General features: G+C 43.4%; 1 protein-coding gene across 1 annotated transcript in view; it reads right to left on the bottom strand.

The window, feature by feature from the left end:
* Sik3 (SIK family kinase 3) overlaps positions 1 to 21,857 on the bottom strand; it is a 214,628-nt gene that overhangs the window by 58,559 nt on the left and 134,212 nt on the right. The window contains exon 4 of the mRNA XM_051156351.1: positions 15,726 to 15,887. Coding sequence (XP_051012308.1) covers positions 15,726 to 15,887 — 162 coding nt within the window. The remainder of the gene's footprint in view (positions 1 to 15,725; positions 15,888 to 21,857) is intronic.

Here is a 21,857-nt window from a genome sequence, read left to right as displayed (position 1 = left end):
GAGGTTGACCAAAGAACAATCCAAAGCAGATGTAAACAGATGGGTAAAACCTTCAGCCAGCACCAGTGTTCTCAGAGCTCTCAGAGCAGCGTGGCATGTGCGGGTGACAGCCAAGCCTTCCGGAAACCTAGGCTTCCCTTCATTGTCAAAACTGTAACCTTCTGAGGATGACAATTACAACAAGGGATCAATACCCCAAAGCAGAATTAACTCTGATCCTTGTTTGATTTCTCAATGTACTTACAGGGAAAGAGGGGTATGCTTGCTGGAGATGATTGAAAAATACCAAAGCAAAATGAGTTGAACAAATGATGTAAATAAGAACTGGGGTGTAACACAGGCTGCTAAAGTGAAACACAGCACAGAAAGAGAATTAATTTGTACGTCCCCTGTAATACTACTGCCTAAGAAATCATCTTACCCAAGGCTTTGTTGTTATTATTTTTTAATGAATAAAACAACAGAAGCCTGTGTGTCTCTCAGGATCCCAGCACTGATGAAGGGTGAGGTTGAAATCTCCCAGGAATCCCACTGAACACAAGTTTTGGGAAGTCCTCACTGTTTAGCAATTTCTCCGACCCCTGGCTGAACTTCCTGACTAGAAGCTAATAAAGAAGTAACGAGAAACTCACAGCCTGAAACACAAATTCAGGGAAAATCCCTTCATGGGAAAATGGCATTTATGATGAAGAACTGACTGGGTTTTCCCAACACACATTAGCAGGTAGTATCGCTGGATTGGTTATTTTGAGAGGAATAAGCCAATCTCCTCTAGTCTATTGCAGATAATACTACCCACCTCTTATCAAATAAGAAGGCAACATGGAAAAGCCCTGCAAAAAGTCTGCATGCCAAATGAGGAGATTTTAAAGGGGGCTGTAATTAGACACTTCCTACCAGGCACACAGACGATACCCACTGGAATTGTTAGAAACAGAATAGTGACTATCATAGTCACAATTCTAAATTATACCAAATTAGAGTCACAAGGTCCACTCAGTGATCTCCTAATACTTGCAGGTGAGCCTATTACTCAGGGTTTTAGTGCACCTTCCACAGGGCACAATGAAAAAATAACTCCTTACATTTCAAACTGAAACTGATGATACCAAGTGGAAACACAGCTCTTGATACAGCATTTTTCAAATCAAAAGCCAAGGACCAGGCATGCTGACACACGCCTTTAATCTCAGCACTCCAGAGGGGGAGTCAAGTGGCTTTCTGTAAGTAGCCACTACTACTTAGTGAGACTATGTCTCAAAACAACAACCAGCCAAAGAAAAAAGATACATGAGGCCAGTAAGATGGCTCTCAGTGGGTGAGTGTGCAAGCCTAATAGCTTGAGTTTGATCCCTGGAAACCATGTACAGGTGAAAGATGGGAACAAACATAGCAAAGGTGTCCTCTGACCTCTGCAAGTATTCTTTGGCATGCACAGACACACACACACACACCCACACACACACACACACACCATGAACACACATAATAATAAATTCTACTAAAAATTCAGACATGACCTGAGAAGGAAGAGTCTACATTTGGAGAAAGGAAGGTGGGAGTGATGGTTACATAGCTCTAAGGTATGGCCTGGCCTGAGAGCAGGTTTAAAAAAAAAAAAAAAAAGCTCTCTTCGGCAAAAGTTAAGAGATGAATATAATTCACATGACGAAAGACACAAGAGTTGTAACTCTGAGCGATATATCTGGTGATAGAAAAGGACTTCCATATCTGATATTCCACCAATGTGTTCTCAGAATATGGACAGAGAGACATGGTCCTCAGCATCTGGAATTAGTCTGTGAAAGAGACAAACACTGACTAGAGAATTATGACCATCCTTTGAGTGAGTGTTAAGGAAAAGCCCAGGGTCCAGACAGGAGTTCCCTATGTAGCCTGTCCTGTAACTCACTCTGTAGACCAGGCTGGCCTTGAACTCAAGAGATTTGTCTGTTGTCTTTCTTAATGATTCTATCAAGAATTCAGAGGATCTTAGCTGGAGACAGTGGTACATGCATATAATCCTAGCATGTGGTAGGCAGAGCCAGAAGGATTGCTACAAGTTCAAAGTCAGCTCTTGAAAATATATATATATATATAAAGTTTTCTAGGCCAGTCTGGACTACAGAGTGGGACCCTGTCTAACAAACAAACAAACCTCCAGATCAAAACTTCCAATTTCTAATTTCAAATGTGACCAAGAAAAATAAGGGTCTAGTTATATTGAAATGTAAAGAAACTTCTATGTTTTATGTCCAGGAAGCTGGTCGTCTTCAGCTGTTTTTACTCGCAAATTCCTTTTTTTTGGGGGGGGTGGGGGGGTTCTTTTCTTTTTCCAATATTTAAAAACACTTAGTTTTGGCGGCTGGAGAGAGCTGGCTCAAAAGTTAAGAGCACTGCCTGCTCTTCCAGAAGTCCTGAGTTTAATTTCCAGCAACCACATGGTGCTCACAACCATCTACAATGTGATCTGATGCTCTCTTCTGGCCTGCAGTGTACATGAAGATACAGCACTCATAAACATAAGATAAATAAAAAAATCTTACACACACACGCACACACACAGAGTCAGCTCCAGGCTCACATGTAACACCCCAGAGCTTACTATGGGTTAACACCCCAGAGCTTACTATGGGTACCAGGCTATCAGTGTGGCCTTGAGTTTGAAGCAATTGTTGCTTCCTCTCTCTGACAAGTGCTTCAATTTCAGACGTGGGCTACCACACCCAGGAACAAGGTATTGATTAAAACCTCCCAATAAATGAATGAATGAAACAATTCTGTTGTTTTTGCTTGATTTATAATGATGTAATTTAGTTCTGCCTATAGTTCATGGGTATCTGTCTCAATTCTCCTACCTCTTCCTTAAAAAAGAAATAAAAAAAACCAGCTGATTTAAGGGAACTTGGTACAGTGGCAAACACTATTAATTCCAGCAACTGCGGGCAAAGGATCTTGAATGTGAGGCTAGCTTCTGTTTCAAAAATTTAGCAATTGAAAAGTCCTTCATAAATTTCAAGGCAGAGTCTTGTCTCCATTAAAAGCTCCCACACTAACTTTTTTATTTATGAAAAATATTCATTTCAATTTGACATATAAAGCTTATTTTAGAAGATGCATATGCACTGAAATTAATTAATTACAATAAGTAAGAACTTTTAATGACTTGGCATTTGAACCTAAACTACCAAATTAAGTTTTTGTGATTTATATGTGTTTTTTTTTTCAAGTAATAGGATTAGCAAATTTAGGACCATTATTTATGATCACGCATTATACTATACACTGAACACACTACAGTATGTACACATTTGTAGATATATAAATTTTAAATTGAGTATGTCTATATCATGTGTGTATATTTATTTGTCCAGCTATACTTCAGCTTTAAGAAATTTGGATTTTGAACCTCACAAGCATGTCTTGATGCGTTACACAATAACTGAGATACACAGGGTGATTTGCAAATTTGATTAAGTATATGTTGAAGCACTGCATAATTAATCCTTTATTATCACTAACTTGAACCTCAACATTAGTGTTCCTTATTCCTTATAAAGTCCAAGGGTTTATAACATATAAATTTAGTAAAATACAAGGAAAATCTACCTCCTGGTGAAAATTATTATGGCAGTCGACTTCCCCAATGAGCAAAGACTGCGCTGAGTGATGAGCCTTCTCCTTAGCCCCTGCCGGCAGGTAGACACACTTAAATCATACTCAGAGCACTCAAATAACTTCATTTAAGGAGAGTCGGAAGACCTAAAGAACTACTCCATTTATTAGCTCCTACAAAACAGAAACAGCAAGGGAAAGCTGCTGTCATCTGAGGGAGAAGGTGGCTGAGACAGGGTTTCCTTTCTCCCAGGCTGGATTTGAAACGAGCTACATAGCAAATGATGTCCTTGAACAAGTGAACCGTTTTCACTTCCCAAAATGGGATTAGAAGCCTGTGCCTGGTCCCCTCCTCCTTTCTCCCCCTTTTCCCTCCTATGGCGTGTATCAAACCCAGCACCCTGAACATGCTACATAGATGCTCAGCCCCTGAGCTATATGCACAGCCCTTTACTATCAGCTTTTGAGACAAGATTCAGAAATCATTGACTCAGAAAGGCCCCTGTATGCTGTAAGAGGTGCTAGTAAATTAATGGTGGGCTGTGTGCAGCCTGAGCAAAGAGCCAAAGACCACACAGCCCAGGGTACCTTTAAAGCCTATACAAAAGACCCAGGTGGCGCACGCCTTTCATCCCAGCACTCGGGAGGCAGAGGTAGGCGGATCTCTGCGAGTTGGAGGCCAGCCTGGTCTACAAAGCGAGTCCAGGACAGCCAAGGCTAACACAGAGAAACCTTGACTCAAAAAACAAAACAAAACAAAACAAAAGACCCAGGCATACCATTAGCAAACTGGGCTTTTTAGTTTGACACTGAGTAAACACAGAAATATCATATTTTTTCTTTTATGATTTTTTAGGAGACCTGATACAAATATATTTCTGAACTCATAAAAATGAGAACCAGGTTCTGGTCTAATGGGTCATCGTGAAAAAGCAGTCTTTTATTATATTCTTTTAGTCTTTGTTGTTATTGTTGTTGTGCTGAGACAGTCCCTACTTAGCTCTAGCTGCCCTAGAACTTACCATGTAGACCTGGCTGGCCTCTAACGTGGAGGTCTCCCTGCTGCTGCCTCTCGTGTGCTGGGATTACAGGTGTGTGCCACATGCCTAGTGACATCTTTTTATTCTTAAATTATTTTTTGTTATGTGTCTATGTGTGTGCATGCAAGCATAAATGCAAGTGAAAGCACACACGGCCTTCTAGTTTTAAGCGTTTTGCAAACTGTACACAATGCACTGTAGACATCTTTTATGTTAGAGTGAAAGGCATGCCAGTTCTTCCCAATACCAGCTACGGCTGAGGAGCCAGAGACTTTATGTTAAAGAATGAGCAAAGCCTGGTCTTGGATGACGTAGGAAAGACCATACTGTACTTATATCTCTAATAAAATCAGCCACACTCTAAACATAAATTATCAATGTCCTTGCAAAACATCCCGAATTGACTCTGATTTTCTTTCTGTTATTCTTTGATTGCTTGGGAGTTTCTGCAACTTTAATAAGACTAAATTCACTCATTCATTCATTCTTCCTTTCTTTCTTCTCCTCCCCCTCTTTCTCCTCCTCCTTCTTCTGTCTTAGGTATTGGTATATCTAAACTAGGAAGTAATGGGTTTTATTATTTGATGTACTCACAAGGGCTTGCATTTTGATGGGGAGCAAGTGTTATCTGTTGGCTGGAAAGTGCTCACCTCACATCCTCACTGACGTATAGCTTATTAAATGCTGTGTCCAGTGTGATCCAAGAGACAAAGCAATTTGAAAGCTGGAGCTGCCCTTTGGGTTGGGGGGCACAAGCACATGAGCATCTTACCCTACCCTACCCTACCCTCAGCTCAGCTCAGCCTTCCTCTCCGAGGGGCAGAGGGGGCAGAAGGCAAGCTCAGGCTCCTATTCCCACAGATTCTTGTCTTTGTCCAAGGCCTCAAAGCAAAAGCTTCCATCTTTCTGCATCCTTCTCTTTTCCTATTCTAAACCACCATCTCCCTCGGTTTCTAATTATCCTCCTAATAAGGCTCCTGCAGTTAATAGATACCAGCACAGGAGTCCCCGGGGCTGAACAGGAGTCAATGTACATGAAGCAGAGGTTTGTGTAAGACGAATCTGCGGTTAGAGAAGAAATTACCTCCGCTTCTCTAATGGGTATGTTTACATATCCTCGGGAGCACACTGCAGCCTGCCAAGAGTTAGAAAACCTACAAGCTAAACAGACTGCATCTTTCTGGAACATCCACTCTCTCCTACATGAAGCTGTTGACAATTTTAGTGTTAAAGCAAACACAGACTTGACATGGAGTACAACACAGCATGAAGCATGGGATTAAGAGTTTGTATAAAAAGGGTCATTTCAGGATCCACTATCACTTCCCACCCACTGAGCTCTTTTCCCTCTGCTGTGTGGAGACCACAGTGGAAGGATCTGACAAGGCAGCTCTGCATTGGTAAAGGAGCTACTGTGAGGCCTTATAAATACACAGGCATTCTTGAGCCTGGTCAGGGATGATTCTCTTTCCAACCTCACTACAGCACAGAACTACCACGGAAAAAACCAATGTCTCAATTAACTTTAGAATCTTCCTACAAAGAGAGGGGGGGGGGGAGAGGGGGGAGAGAGGGGGGGGGGAGAGAGAGAGAGAGAGAGAACGAGAACGAGAACACACACATGTAAATACACATAGACACATACCTATAGCTCAAATACTTTTGAATGAAAGAATATTGAGGGCTGGAGAGATGGCTCAGAGGTTAAGAGTACTGGCTGCTCTTCCAGAGGTCCTGAGTTCAATCCCCAGAAACTACCTGGTGGCTCACAACCATCTATAATGAGATCTGGTGCCCTCTCTGCACACATGCAAGCAGAATACTGTATAAATAATAAATAAACCTCGAAAAAAAAGGAATATTGAGATTTTACTTGCAGAGTTTCAATCTTAGGAGAAATTATTTTAATTTAAAACTGTATTTATGTATGTGCATGTGCCTCTGTGCATGATTAGCATGGTGCCTTCAGAGGCCTTGAGATTCAGATTCCCTGGAGCTAGAGCTGTGGACACTTGTAAACCCCTAATACAGCCAAACCTGGGTCATCTGTAAGAGTACTTTACCCTTAACCTCCAGGCCATCTCTCTGGTACCCAGAAGAGGTGCTTCTTCAGACTCTTTTTACTATGATTTGGTTTTTTGTTTTTAAGTTAATTTAAGTCTGCTGTGTGTGTACATGTAGGTGCATACATGTGTGTGCTTGTGGGAAGCCAAGAAAGTGATTCCTCGGAGCCGGAGTTACTGGTGCCAGCCAGGTTTGTTACACAGGCGCTGAAATCCAAACTCTGGGCCTCACGGTTGCTTGCCAGGCATTTTGATCCAATGAGTCATCTCTTCAGTCCCTAAATTTACTTTCCAACAACTTAGCATGCACCAAAGTTACTTAGCATCTTCTACGTGAGCGTCACAAGCCATCATTCCATGGGCACAGCAAACATCAGGTCCAATTATGACCTGAACTTGGAGATCAAGAATGGACTGATGGCCGGGTGTGGTGGTGCACGCCTGTAATCCCAGCACTCGGGAGGCAGCGGCAGGCGGATCGTTTTGAGTTTGAGGCCAGCCTGGTCTACAAGTGAGTCCAGGATGGCCAAGGCTACACAGAGAAACCCTGTCTTGAAGAAAAAAAAAAAAAAAAAGAAGTATGTACTGGCTAATGAATGCTGGTAAGGACTCTCAGGGACGGCTGGGCAGTCCTGATCACAGCACTGTGCAAGCCTCAGAAACCCAAGGTGTCCAACCTCAGTATTCTCTTATGCTAATTTATGATTTATATGAGTGTTATATTTGCATATGCCTGCAGGCCAGAAGAGGGCATCATATCACATTCCAGATGGTTATGAGCCACCATGTGGTTGTTGGGTATTGAACTCATGACCTCTGGTCTGGAAGAGCAACCAGTGCTCTTACCTGCTGAACCATCTCTCCAGCCCCAGAATTCTCTTATAAATTTCAAAAGTCAGTGCACTCACAAGGCGTTTTGATTTCCTACTTTTTCAAAAATGCCACTCTCATTGAGCTGAGGCCCGAACTTTCCATTGTCCCTTACACCCGTGCACTGTGGAAACCCTTCACAAAGGGTTGGCTTTCTGTCCCCTGCAAGTCCTTGCTGTCTCCTGACTGCCAACTACAACAATAACCCAGGAGTGGAAACTGTCTCGTGAAGCCCATTCTGAGAGTCAACATTTAAAGGGGAAAGTTTCCAACTTCCTTCGATTAAAGAAAATATGTTTCCACAATTTTCAAAACACTCTCATAATGTCTGAAATTTGAAAGCACGTTTCTTTAGGGAATAAGTCAGCTATGTTTAAATTTTTTTGGTAGATATTTTGTTAACAGAGAAATCTCACTACTTAAACTTTGGGAACAAGACTTAAATTGCTTTCAAACAGCAGTGTATCAACCATTAAACAAGAACATACCATTTACTGTTGCTGGCTAAACATGATTTCTATTCCAAACAAATGTGTAATGGGAAGTTTCTTCTCCGTGGCTCAGAGAGCCGATGCTACCATGTCCTGGACATTCTCCTTGCTTTCTCCTATGTCTGTTGCCCTTTCCTACCTTCCCGTGTCTCCTTCCACCATCCTCATATGGGACCTTACCACTTTGCACTGTTTTTAACTGGTCCTTCTTTCTTCCCAAATCTTTCTCTCTCTTTTCACAGTAAAGTTTATATGATTTATATGAGTTTAAATTGCCTTATTATGTCAGGCAATTTAACAATTTAGTTATCTCTTATACATGGTTCCCTAGTGCAGTGGAGCACTCCTGTAATCCTAGTTCTTGGAGAGGCAGAAGCAGGCGATCTCTGTGAGTTTGAGGCCAGCATGGTCTACAAAGTGAGTCCAGGGCATCCAAGGCTACACAGAGAAACCCTGTCTCGAACACCCCTCCTTACCAAAAGGCATTGCATATGCCCACATGATATGACATGTGCTATAACACATATGCAGAGTTCAGGACTTCTGGGAGCCAGCTCTTTCCTTCTACCTAGTTTTTGAGGCAGACTCTCTCTTGACTCTGCTATACTGTGACCCCCTGGCTACTGCACCCACTGGCTTCCCAGTGGTTTTGTTTCTGTTTCCCATCTCACTGTAGGAGTCCCAGGGTCTAAGCTATGACCATCCCATGGCATGTCTGCAAATGCGCCGTGCACATTCTGCTGCACTTACACCTCAGCTTCCCAGTAGAGCCAAAGTATATCCCATATCCTGCTGCCTGTAACTGGCCCTGCCATTTCTATCACCTTAATGATGAAGCAGCAAACTGACTGTTGCTCATGGATCCTTTAGATGACCAGTGAGCTTGAGTTTTATAACCTAAAGTGGGCTCTTCAGCCTATGAAAGTATATGGTGAACTACACTGTATCATTAATGGGGTGAAGCTTCACATGTGCCTAGTAACATGTCTCTGACACATGGAACTATAATTTGGTAGCTGAGGAGAATAAACGCTATCAGTCAGGGCTGCGGGCTAGAGGCTAAGCCTGGGCTCCCTTCATCTAGTTGCTTCTCTATAGAATCTCACACATCTGGAACATGAAAACTCGGGGGTTAGAGGCTGAGAACCCTCTCCTTTCCCCAGCAGCAAGTAAAGGAAAGTGGTTGGCTTGGATGTGGGTCATAAATTCACTTTGGAAGTTGACACTGGAAGGTGAAGGGGCTCTAATGTCTTTGGAACACACCACATGTACATATACGAAAGCAGTAAGTGATGCATGTGAACGGCTTTGTGAGGCACAATTCGGCTACGATCTGTCAGCAGGCTGAATGTTTGGGGCCCCAGTGAACCTCAGATCCTTGGCAGCAGGAGTCACTTTTCCCGTTCTGCTTGCTCCTGAGCAACCTCAAGCTGAACAAGGAGCCTTTGGAAACAATGGGTGAGACCCCAGCAATACAACATATTCTTAGCTCCAGATTTTGCAACTTTGCCTCAAGATGCTGGAGCCTTACTAGGTGCCAGTCACAACAAAACATCACTGAAGAGATTCTACAGAAGACAGGCTTGTTACTGCGATTAGGGCGAATTTTTAAATTCTAAAACCAGGGGCAAAAACTACTATATAGTGACTTTTCCTTCTCTCTAGAATCAGATGTAGAAAAAGTAACAAACAAGAAAACTGTAAAGTATGCAACTACGATCACCTCTTCTGACAGCTGTGCCCCTTATGCCAAGGGACCACACTATTCCACAGGGCCGGCACCAGAACTGCATGGACACTGAAGACAGCTTATACAGTAAGCTCTCTGTAGCTCAGCTATTAAACACAAATTACCACAGCAATTCACTCAAAACGTGAAAATAGCAAACAAAACCAGAACTTATTCCTCTTCTACAATGAATACTTTATTTCTTTGAGATAGGATCCCATTCTGCAGTCTTGGTTGGCCTAGAATTTACTATGTGGCTAAGGCTAGCCATGAACCTCTGCATTCAAGTGTAATGGTTACAGATATGAACAACTATGTCCAGATGATGTAAATAAAAATTTAAAAACTTTAGCTGGGTGTGGTGGTACCCACGAGACAGAGGCAGGCAGGCCTCTGTGAACTTGAGGCCAGCCTCATCTTCATTGAATTCCAGACAGCCAGGACCACACAGTGAGATCAGAGGACAACTAACTTTGCAGGGTCAGTTTCCTCCTTCCCTCACATGGGTCCTGGGGATAGAACCTAGGTCATCAAACTTGGTAGCAAGTACCTTGAACAGCCTAGTGGCCAAAATGCTTTTAAAACAAAACCCATGCTGGGCGTTGTGGCACATGCCTTTAATTCCAGCACTTGGGAGTCAGGGGTGGGTGGATTGCTGTGAATTCGAGGCCAGCCTGGTCTACAAAGTGAGTTCAGGACAGCCAAGGCTACACAGAGAAACCCTGTCTCAAAAAAACCAAACAAAAACCATTTGATAAATACTGGCATTAAAATGCAAAATTGTTACATTTCTTTTTTTATAATTTATTCACATTACATCACAGTTATTACCTCCTCACTTGTATCTTCCCATTCTCGCCCTCCCTCCCTCTTCTGCCCTATTCCCCTTCTTACATTTCTTAATTCAAGTTTTTATTAGTTCCAAATTCAGTTGCTTCTTAACATACATAGTTTAAAGATGAGTGGCTATAGCCAAAGGATCCTTTTTTGTTGGTACCAAGGACCCCAGAACCTAACTGATACAAGGTAAGCACTCTGCAGCTCAGTATTATCCATTTCTTTTCTTTTTCTCTTCTCTCTCTCTCTTTCTCTCTCTCTCTCTCTTTCTTTCTTTCGAGATAGGGTCTCAAAAAGTTGCCCAGGCTGGCCTCAAACTCAAGTTATTTTCTTAGTCTCATTAATGGCTAAGAGCATAGGTGTGCCAAGACTATTAACATCTTAATAAAACAAACTACTCTTTTTCTTCCAAGCAGAGATGGTGGTGTATGCCTGCAGTACAAGCTATCTGGAGACTCAAATAGGAGGCTCTTGAGTTGAAAGCCAGTCTGAGCTGTATAAGAAGACCCTTTCTTACACACACACACACACACACACACACACACACACACACACACACACACGCATGTGCACATTTGCATAACCAACCAAAGACATTTTCTCTCTTGTATATGCATGTCTTTCATACACAGTGGCTTCTTCTAAGGCTTCTAATATGTTATCAAAAATAACCATTGAGGGCTAGAGAAATGGCTCAGTGCTTAAGAGTACTGACTGCTCTTCCAGAGGACCAGGGTTCAATTCCCAGCACCCACATAGCAGCTCACAAGTGTCTCTAACTCCAAGATCTGACACCTTCACAGAGACATGCAGACAAGTAAAACACCAATGCATATAAAATAAAACTAAATGAATTATTTTTAAAATTAACCATTGAAAAGATTATGGCTCTAATAGCTGCTTTTAGCTCTTAAAATTAAAGTTGATTTCATTACTTATCAACCATATCATATCAAAACAACTCAACAACCCACTCTGTACTTGGTCATGTTCTACTTGGCTTCCACTGAAGGCATTATCCTAGTGGCCCATTAAGTTCAAGGAAGATATGGCAGGTACGAATGAACGAAATTCTAGCAAAAAAAAAAAACCCAAAAGCTCAAGCAATGACCAAGAAACCACATAATGAGGGCATGTAAAAGAAAGAATGCACGAGCAGTCACTGAGAGATAAACACTGGGCATTGTAGCCGACCATGAACTACAGTCCCAATTTAGTCTCTGTTTTGCTCTGAAAACAAATACTAAAAATGTAAACACTTAAAATAAACTTTAAAATTGTGCCAAAGTATATGTGTTAAAACACAGAATATGTGAGGCTGGCTGCCAATACTCCAGTATTGTTCACTGACACACCAGCAGATAGACTCCTACTACGACTGCTTGGATTTGTTTTAATTACACACAAAGAAAAATATTTAGCCAGGCACTGTGAGTTTGAGGCCAGCCTGGTCTACAAAGTGAGCCCAGAACAGCCAAGGCTACACAGAGAAACCCTGTCTCAAAACCAAAAACCAAAGAACAATAACAACCACCCCGCAAAAATCACCTTGCCTAATAATTCAATAATTTTAATTTCAATTATCAATGACCTCTGCTTTTATTCTTGGTTTCTCCATGAAAAAAACTAAATGACATAAGAATTTTCCTTAACTTAATCAGAATGACTCTAAAGTGAAAATCATGTACCAAGAATTTAAAAAAAGCACAAAACAAAACAAAAACACACTTTAACCTTAGGTCATATATGCAGAATAAAACTATAAAATATAAACATGGGCTTTCTTTAAACTATTTAAATAACCCAAGGACCCTGGGAATGACACTGAGGTGGGCCTGAATAATGTCCTCCAAACACATCTATGTTCCAACCACCTCCACATTTCCGTGCAAGTGACCAAGTTAACATTGGTAAACTTCATAGGTGGCCTTGAATGATCTAGGAGGGCTGATGTAATGACAGGGTTTCTCACAGTTCCAGGAGTCAGGAGGACCAGGGTCACGACAACTGAAGCGTGAGGTTGGAGCGCTGTGAAGAGGGGGCCTATGCCAAGGAAGGCAGGTTCTCTTGACAAGGTAAAGAAGGCAAAATCTGAGTTCTCCCTTTAGGTCCCTGACCAGGCCTGCTAACCAGATGCTGTCCCTGAAAGGCATACTGACCTCCGGAATTTTACTTAGAAAACTGTTGACCTTGAGCCATGGAGTTTGTGCTAATTTGTTTCACTAACAATAAGAAGCTATTTAAGACAGCCTGCTGTACTGTACATTTTTAAAAAAGATTTATTTATTTATTACATATACAGTATTTTGCCTGCATGTATGCCTGCACACCAGAAGAGGGCACCAGATCTCATTATAGATGGTTGTAAGCCACCATGTGGTTGCTGGGAATTGAACTCAGGACCGCTGGAAGAGCAGACAGTGCTCTTAACCTCAGAGCCATCTCTCTAGCCCTGCACTGTACTTTTTTAAAAAGATGGGTCTTGCTGTGCATCCAGGCTACCTCAAATCAAGATCCTCCTCCTCAGTCTCCCATGTGTCATACTTCTGAGTTCTGTAAGCTCTAGTAGGAATTGTCTACAATTAATTTTATTGAAGCCACAAAAATATAATTACAAAAGAGGGTTTGAAATTGCTAGGCCTTTCCACATTACCTAATTCTATGGGAACAGCCACAACTGACATAAAGACAAAGGAAACTCATGGTGTGATGTTAAGTAACGTTCTTTGACAGGCTGAGGCAGGATGAGTGAGAGTGCCAGGCTTAGTCTCATCAAGCCAGAAAGAAAACCTTTGATCCCTGCCTACTGTGTCATGCCAGGTTCAGCATGGTGACAGAACAAGAGTCCAGCTCTTGGCCTGAGATTAGGACAAGACCAGGTGATGTTCCAAGGAATAGTTAAAAAGGAATAGTCTACACCCAAGAGACAAAGCCACCACAACTGACAGGTGCTCGCTCAGGAACTTTGACCTTGAACAAGATACAAATTTGAACTCTCAACTTCTGCCCTTCTTAGGGAAATCTTAGGGCAGCTCTTGACTCCTTGGCTTTTCAAGGCAATTAAATCCTAACAATACTTTAGTTTTCAACATGAACCACTCTATTTTCCTCTAGGAGATAGGGGACATACAATGTAATACTAGAAACTGTCAGAAAATACCTGTTTTCTATTTACAGTTCCCGTGCACCCCCTTTCTGCTTGTCTATGGAGATGGGCTTGTATCTGTCAGGCAACACGTGTAAGCCACAGGGAGGAAATGCAGGGAACTTAGCTGGGCAACTAGTGGGGCAGGAGATAAAAGGCTGGACAGAAGTAGGAAACAGGCTAAGCCTAGCTAAGTAGCACCCTGAGTGGACTTACTGTGAGATCTGGAAGCATGTATTTGTATATATAGAAAAAATACTCAGAAAAATCTCAATAGGTCCTAAACCCACCTTTTCCCACCTTAAAAGATAAAGCAGCTTTAAATAAGCATTATATTATATTTGGGGCACTGTAAGATCTATTCTTTAACATTTTGTAATGATTTTTAAAATGTATTTATTTGGGTGGTTTTTTTTTTTTTTTTTTTGAGGCAGGGTCTCTCTGTGTAGCCTTGGCTGTCCTAGACTCCCTTTGTAGACCAGGCTGGCCCGGAACTCACAGGCTCTGCCTCTCGAGTGCTGGGATTAAAGGCGTGCGCCACCACGACTGGCTATTATTTTTACTTTATGTCCATTGATTTTGCCTGTATGTACGTCTGTGTGAGGGTGTTGGACCCCCTGAAACTGTAGTTACAGGCAGTTATGAGCTGGCATGTGGGTGCTTGGAATTAAACCCAGGTTCTCTGGAAGAGCAGCCACCTCTCCAGCCCCTGTAAGATCTAGTCTTACAAAACCCTCAAAAAAACAGTCTGCGGAGTAAGCAAGGGTTCTGTCCTCGGTGGTGCGAGAGAAGCTGGACGCATCATTTCAGCAGTTTTCCTTCATTCCATCCAGGCAGTGGTGGCACATTTCTTTAATCCCAACACTTGAGAGGCAGAGGCACACAGATCTTTTGTAAGTTCGAGGCCAGCCTGACCTACAGAACAAGTTCCAGGACAGCCAAGGCTACATAGAAAAACCCTGTCTCAAATAAAACAGAACCAAAGACAAGCTATCCTCGTTGTTTACAAAAGATTTATCAAACAAAGTAGCAGATTTTGAATACTATCTTTTACTTTCTTCCTAAAGCGTTCTGGCTAGTGACTAGTACTATATTTTTAAAATGTACTTTAAAAGCTTATTAATTTTCAGATTATTACAGTGAAGCCTGGAATGGGAATATAGCTTGGTGGTGTAACTGTCCGCAGTATGTTCAAGTCCCTGAGTTTAGTACCCAGCTCTAACTAAAAAAAAAAAAAAAAAAAAAAGAGCCTAAATTGCCCCTACTTTCACCATGCTTTTCCCCCTTTTCTTTTTTAAATAAGGGGCTTGCTGTGGAAGTTTTGGTTTATATATAAACGTGTTTTTGTTCTAATCCCAGGTGTGGGATAGGGGGCCTGCTCCAGTTTGTCCACAGCTGATTTTGTCCCCTGAGAAGGCTGTGATCTTTGTCAGCTGTGAACCACCTTATGCAGGGGGGTGGTCTTTATCAGTGGGGATAAAAGCCAGACCCAGAAGAGACTCGGGACTCCAAGAAAGAAGAAGGCTGCTGGTGCTTCCCTTCCTCCCCCGCCCCCACCCGCTGCTCCTGGCTGCTGTGGATGCAGTGTGACGAGAAGTCGGAGATCTCCTGACACAAGGACTGGACTTGCCCCAAGGAACCCAGTGACCCTAAACAGCAGGAAGCAGCTAAGGACAACTAAGCCCCGTCACCCTGCTAACCTTCTTTCTTCCCTAGGGGTGTTGGGAGGGATTGGGATGGACCTTCTTTCTTCCCTAGGGGTGTTGGGAGGGATTGGGGTGGAGAAGGGAGAAAGAGATTTAAAGAACCCCAAAATAAAAATAGTTGGTTGAAAGTACACCAACAGGGGTTCTTCCCTCTTGCTTTAAGAACCTTGAGAGAAAAGCACCTCCGTGCTGTCCTGTGTTCACCACATACATTCAGCACACACCTCACCTGCAATTTTGATATTCAGATTGGCGTCCAGAAGCAAATTTTCAGCTTTTAAATCACGATGAACAATATTCCGACAGTGACAAAAATAGACAGCTGTGACAATCTGTTTGAACTTCCGTCGAGCTTCCTTCTCTGCCATTCTTCCGTGCGCCACCAGGTGGTCTGTGGTGAACAGGAGCAGAGTCAGCACCGTGCATGAAGCTAGCATAGCCACACAGGCAGTCTAGGGAGGCCAGTGAAACAGCCATTGGATGACAGGGTTGAAAAGTGGCCAGAGGGGCTGGAGAGTGGGCACAGGGTCAGTTTGCAGCATACACAGGGTGGGGCTCACAACCATCTGTGAATACAACTCCAGGAGATCAGATGCCTTCTCCTGATTTCCATGGACAGCAGGTATGCATGTGGCACACACATGCAGGTAAAATACTTAGACACACACAAGTAAATCTAAAAGAAGCAAACTAACAGAGCCTGAACAGAGCAGGGCACATTCCTCTGCACATCTAGAGAAACTCACCAGCCACTGGAGCCCAAACCACTTTAAGCCTCAGCCCATGTGAGATGAGAGTGGGCAGGAGTCCACACTGATGCTGGCAGTGGTGGCACACCCCCTTAATCACAGCACTTAGGTGGCAGAGGCACATGGAACTCTGAGTTCAAGGCCAGCCTGGTCAGCCAGGATAGCCAGGGGTGCACAGAGAAAACTTATCTTGAAAATTCCAACCCCTCACCCCCCAAAAACAAAAACCAGAAAGTATTCATTGGAATACCACAAGAAAAAAATGTTCTCAGGGCTTAATCCCATTTCCCAAGAATCAAAATACTTAATACCTTCCCTTTCACTTCCCCACTGCAAAGGATTACATGTGCATAAGCAAACACACATGAAGATAAGCATCAGAAGCATTTCCTGTGTTAGAAGAGTGTGTCAAAAAGCAGAGTCCTAGCAACCAAGCATCTTAGAACAGAGTCGACATCACAAGGTGGGAGACTGCCTTACACAGGGCTCTGTCCAGGATGGCTTCTCTATAATCAGACACAAAAATACATATACATCTTTATAGATCAATCTTCTGTTCTTAATATTAATTGATTTATTTGTTTTGTTGGGGGTTTTTGAGACGGGGTTTCTCTGTATAGAGTTGACTATTCTGGACTAGTCTTTGTAGACCAGGCTGGCCTTGAACAGTGATCTTCCTGCCTCTGCCTCCTGAGTGCTGAGATTAAAGGCAGCCGCCACCACACCTGGCCAGATAGTATTAAATGAAAACCAAGAAGTTTCTACCAAGAAAAATAACCAATAACCAAGTGGCTAGAATAGAGGAGGGAAATATCAAGCAAACCAAAACAAAAAAAACCTCACATGTAACAGCCCCTGTGCTATTAGAGTTAGAGGTCAGGAGAGCCTCAGGACAGAAAAACCAGTTTGTTTGCCCCATAATGATTATAGCAGGTTTTAAAATATATTCCTTTAGAGTAAGATACGAAGTTTATACTGAGCCAACCAGCTTCACTCATACCCTAACCTACCTAGCTCTACATCATGACAGCTGACCAGATTAAATGTCAGCCATGGGCAGGGCGCCATGGTGCACGCCTTTAATCCCAGCATTCAGGAGGCAGAGGCAGGCAGATCTCCATGAGTTCGAGGCCAGCCTGGTCTACAACTTGAGTCCAGGACAGCCAAGGCTACACAGAGAAACCCAGTCTCAAAAAACAAACAAACAAAAATGTCAGCCATGGGACTGGAAAGATGGCTCCACAGTTAAAGAGTGTATGATAGCTGGGTGTGGTGTGGCACACTTTTAATCACAACAGAAGCAGAGACTGGTGGATCTCTGTGAATTCGAAGACAGCCTGGTCTACTCAGGAGTTTCAGAACAGCCAGGGCTACACAGAAAAATTCTGTCTCAGGAAAACTAAAGATAGATAGATGGGTAGATAGATGGATGGATGGAGATAGGGAGATAGATAGATAGATAGATAGATAGACAGATAGATAGATAGATAGCATGTTCTGTTGGAAACATCCAATAACCTTCTGTGAAAAGTCCTTTAAAAAAAAAAAGTCCTTTAACCAAAAGATCGCGCTGAAAAGGACACATTTGCCATCAAATTGTTATCATATGTGTCCTGAGATAATAAAGAAGTAAAAAAATTAAGCAATATAGATGTACACATGACTGCTTATTAGCAGGTTTACTGAAATCGACCAGTTATTTTGGTGACATCGCACCTACAGGACAAGTCATAGCTATCTTTTTTAAACTTAGAAGAAAACAAAATCTAGGGCAAAGTATCACTACTAGCACTGACTGCAAAGACCAAGAGCTCAGAAAAAGGCAGCCTGGAGCCAGAGAGGATGGCACGGCAGGGCAGCTAGAGGAAAAGCCATCTACATGGCAGACTTTGAAAAAACATAAATTGCATCTTTAAAAGCAAGGGACATATTTCTAGCGTGTGAACATGATGCAGGCATACCGACACACAGAGACAGACACATTGTCGCTGTTGTTGTTATTATTATAATAAAAATATATAATTACTAAGAAAGATACCTCAAGCCAGGTGTGAAAAGCCATCATCCTAGTGCTTGAGAGCCTGGGGGCTGGGGGGAACATCATGTTTGAGGCCAGCCTGGGCTACCTAGGAAATCTGTTTGAAATCTCCAAAAAAAGACAAAACAAACCATCCTTAAAAGAACTGCTATAATGTTTTGTTTCCTATACACAAGATCTTTAAAGCCTTTCCCTTTAAAAAACAAAACAAAACAAAAACACAGTTACTTGCAATTTACTAGGGAGAAAGGATGGGCTACATGTGTTTACACCATGTTTCAGCTTCTGGTGAGATGAGGCGGGGCACACGGCACACAGTCCCTGGCTGAGGCAACACAAGCCATACAGAAGCCAGAGGGCCAGCAGAGGCAGGGTGCTAGATTTTAAGCGATCGCTCTCTAACAGTACCTGTTCCCTGGGCCCCATTCCCCTAAGAGGGGCCTAATTATTCTAATAATATGTTTAGTTGCTAAACTTAGTCTAATTAAAGAGCTTTGAGGAGACCGCTCTTCTTGAGAAACGAAAGAATAAACTCCTCTGAAGGGTTACCATCAGAAGCTCATTTGGCCATGCCACCCACTAATTAAAATGCCCAAGAGACATTCGTCTGGCAGTAAACACTAATTACCAAAACACATCAAAGCTTCTTAAACATGACAGAATGATTAATTTTGTGATCTCCAAAATAAGTGATTTTCTTCTATTTAAAAAAAAAAAAAAATCTTTGTGAATGTCTAAGTACCTTATTTTTCTAAAATGACTGGGAAGTTCTCAAAATTATTATAGAGTCCAGGCTGGTAGAGTGCAGCCCAGTTCTGTTTTATCTTCACAATGCCACCTCGCCTGGCCTACAATGTCACATCGGTTGTCCTTGGACAAAACATTAACACTGCCAGCACCCCTGCCCCGCAGTCTGCTAAATGGAGTCAGCTGTCACAGGCCAAGACCAACGAAAAGTTCCTGTATTTGGGGATAAACCTGTACTTTTTCTGAGTTATCGTGTATGACAGAACTTGAATTTTCACATGTTCACTCAGCACTGTGCAGGAAGTAGTTAAGCGTTCTGTTACTAGAGTACCATACTCTCCAACAGGCAGGAGTCTACCTACCAACCCTCACTGCTGGGGTCCTGCAGGAAGCATCAGTGGCAGCATATAACTGTGTGGCCTGGGGTACTCACACCACACAGAACTATAGCTCCACAGGTCCACACAGGACTCCTGGAAGTGTGGGTAGAGCTGTGGGCATCACTCCCAAGGAGCTTTATGTGGGCACAGCACGCTTTCCTTTTGTCTAGCACTTGGTCCCTCACTCTGCCAGTCACTGGTGATCGGTGCTCTTCACCTCCAGCTGTTTTATGGCCTCAGCATTCACACCTTGGCCTCAGCTTTTATTTTCATGCACTGGATTCCCCCCACCCAACAGTTTGCTCTCAGTCTAAGGTCAGGTGGGTGTGCCAGGAAACCAAGAGCCTGCAGTTTCCATGCCTGCAGAGCCATGCCTTTCAGTGGCTGGCTGCTGACAAATGGGTGCTTTATATTCCTATATGCTCAGTAAGCAGGAAGCAAAATGTCAAGTGCAGATGGGATATTTAACCTCTAGTGGAGAAACCCAGATTAGCAGCCCAGCCAACGCGTACCTAGTCAGAGGGTCTGAATCAGCACTGAGGAACTGTCACACAGAGGGCTCGGAATCCACTCAACTGTCAAGACAAACAGCCTGAACTCTGTCAGGATTGCAGCTATAAAGCAGTTCCTCCAGGCCATTCGGTGAGCCAGCTCTGCATCTTAGCCACCAATGCCAGCTCTCATAGAACCACGGTCTCAACTGCCCCAGGACCTTAGCTTTTGATAGTCTAGGTCCCTGTTGCTCCTTCCTCCTAGGCAGAAATCAGGGAGATGCCTGCTATGTAAGGTGCGACCCACAGATCTTTCCACCACCAGTCAGCCACTTATGGCTGAAACGTGGAGCTGACTTAAGTTTTGACTACAACGCGGCTCCAGGCAGCTAGAACACAAAACAAAGCGAGTCTCCATTTTCTTCCTTTTCCAGTTCTTATCAAAAGTGGAGTGTTCTTCCTCACTCACCAGTGATTGTAGGTCACCTGGCACTGCCCTTCATCTGCTCTCCCCTATGAAGTTTTTCAAGTACCAGGGCACTCTGAGGCTTATACACCCTCTGAGGGGTGACAAAATAATGAGTGAATTCAGCAGTCCAAAAGCACCACAGCGCCAGCACATAGACCTGCCTCAGATTCACTCTCTAATTTCATCCCAGTATACTGGGGCGCAGGATGGAGGTGGGCTGCTCTGTGGTATATTCAGGTTCTAACCTTTCAGTGAGCAAAAACACACACAGGCCAGTCTTTGCTTGCCTGGACCAGCTCCACAAGAGTCTCAGAGGCCCGTCACTAGCAAGCAGCACAGGGGAAAGGAGTTACCGTTTCCTAAAATAAGTCACTGTTCCACTCTGTGCAGACTGCTGCCATTCTTCAGGGCCGATGGAAACCTCTGCAAGCCAAGCAATGGGCAGAAACTGTGCTTCCTGGGATGAAAGGTGAGCACAGCCTAGCTAGGGGAAGGTCCTTGTGCTGGTCTCACGTGGTGAGCTGAAGCCATGGTGGCCTGTTCCAAGCAGACTACAGCCAGCAACTCATTATTTTGCCACTTGGTTCTATCATTTCTTCTTCCTACACCCATGGAAACAACTTCCTGTTTATTAAACAAACGCTTCTTTCCAAAAGAGCCAGGGTGAGGCCAAAATAGCAAGCAGGATAGCAGAGCACTCCCTTTGCTGTCCTATTGTCCTCTAACTTGAAGGTCAGGCGGCCTCAGGGTAGAGGAAGCAGGCTTGTTGCTGTTTCCTGGCTCAAACTCCAGCTAGCACACAGCAGCAGGCTGCTTGGCGGCTGAGGGTGCTTCTCACAGTCTCTCCAGCCTGCCAAGGACTTCTGTGCTGTTGTTTTGTTTCTGCTCCCAGATCACCATCCAACAAACAGTTCAACACAACCTACTAACCCCACCCCCAAAAGTAGCCAGAATCCAGCGATTCCTCGCTCTTGCCTCCACACTTTCTAGTGAAATTCTAGTTCTAATTCAGGTGAAGGGCCAGCAGCTAGCTCCCGGGTTACCCAGGTCTCCTGATGTCACTCAGCTCTGATACTAACCAACTCTGCCCCGGCTCTCTGCATCTGTTCTGAGCAGAGAACGCAGACAGGACTTGTACGTCTTCACAGTCTTCCTCAGTGGCCAAATCTTACAAAATCGTAGGGGATCTTACACAACCATAGCAAAGTCCACAATCTGATGTGGGTAAGATATGCATACGGTTCTGTGCCAGTTTATCACACATGCACATGTGCAGTGTTCCCGCTGTAATCAGGATGCAGAACTACCGGCAGCAGCTATGCTTTCTCAGGAGTTACTGCTTGGTGAGAAGGTCTGCAAATATACACACAAGCTAAGTAACCCTGTCTTTACTGCTGGCTCCAAAAGATCCAGAGTAGTCTACTACCCCTAAGTTCTCCCTGCACTACGCTGTCATGGGCAAACACAGAAACAGTGCTCTGCCTTAG

Source organism: Acomys russatus, chromosome 14 (assembly GCF_903995435.1).
Source record: "Acomys russatus chromosome 14, mAcoRus1.1, whole genome shotgun sequence".
In the NCBI taxonomy this organism is placed as follows: Eukaryota; Metazoa; Chordata; class Mammalia; order Rodentia; family Muridae; genus Acomys; species Acomys russatus.
The sequence above is the reverse complement of the archived record's forward strand: the minus strand, read 5'-3'. Positions and strand labels throughout refer to the sequence as shown.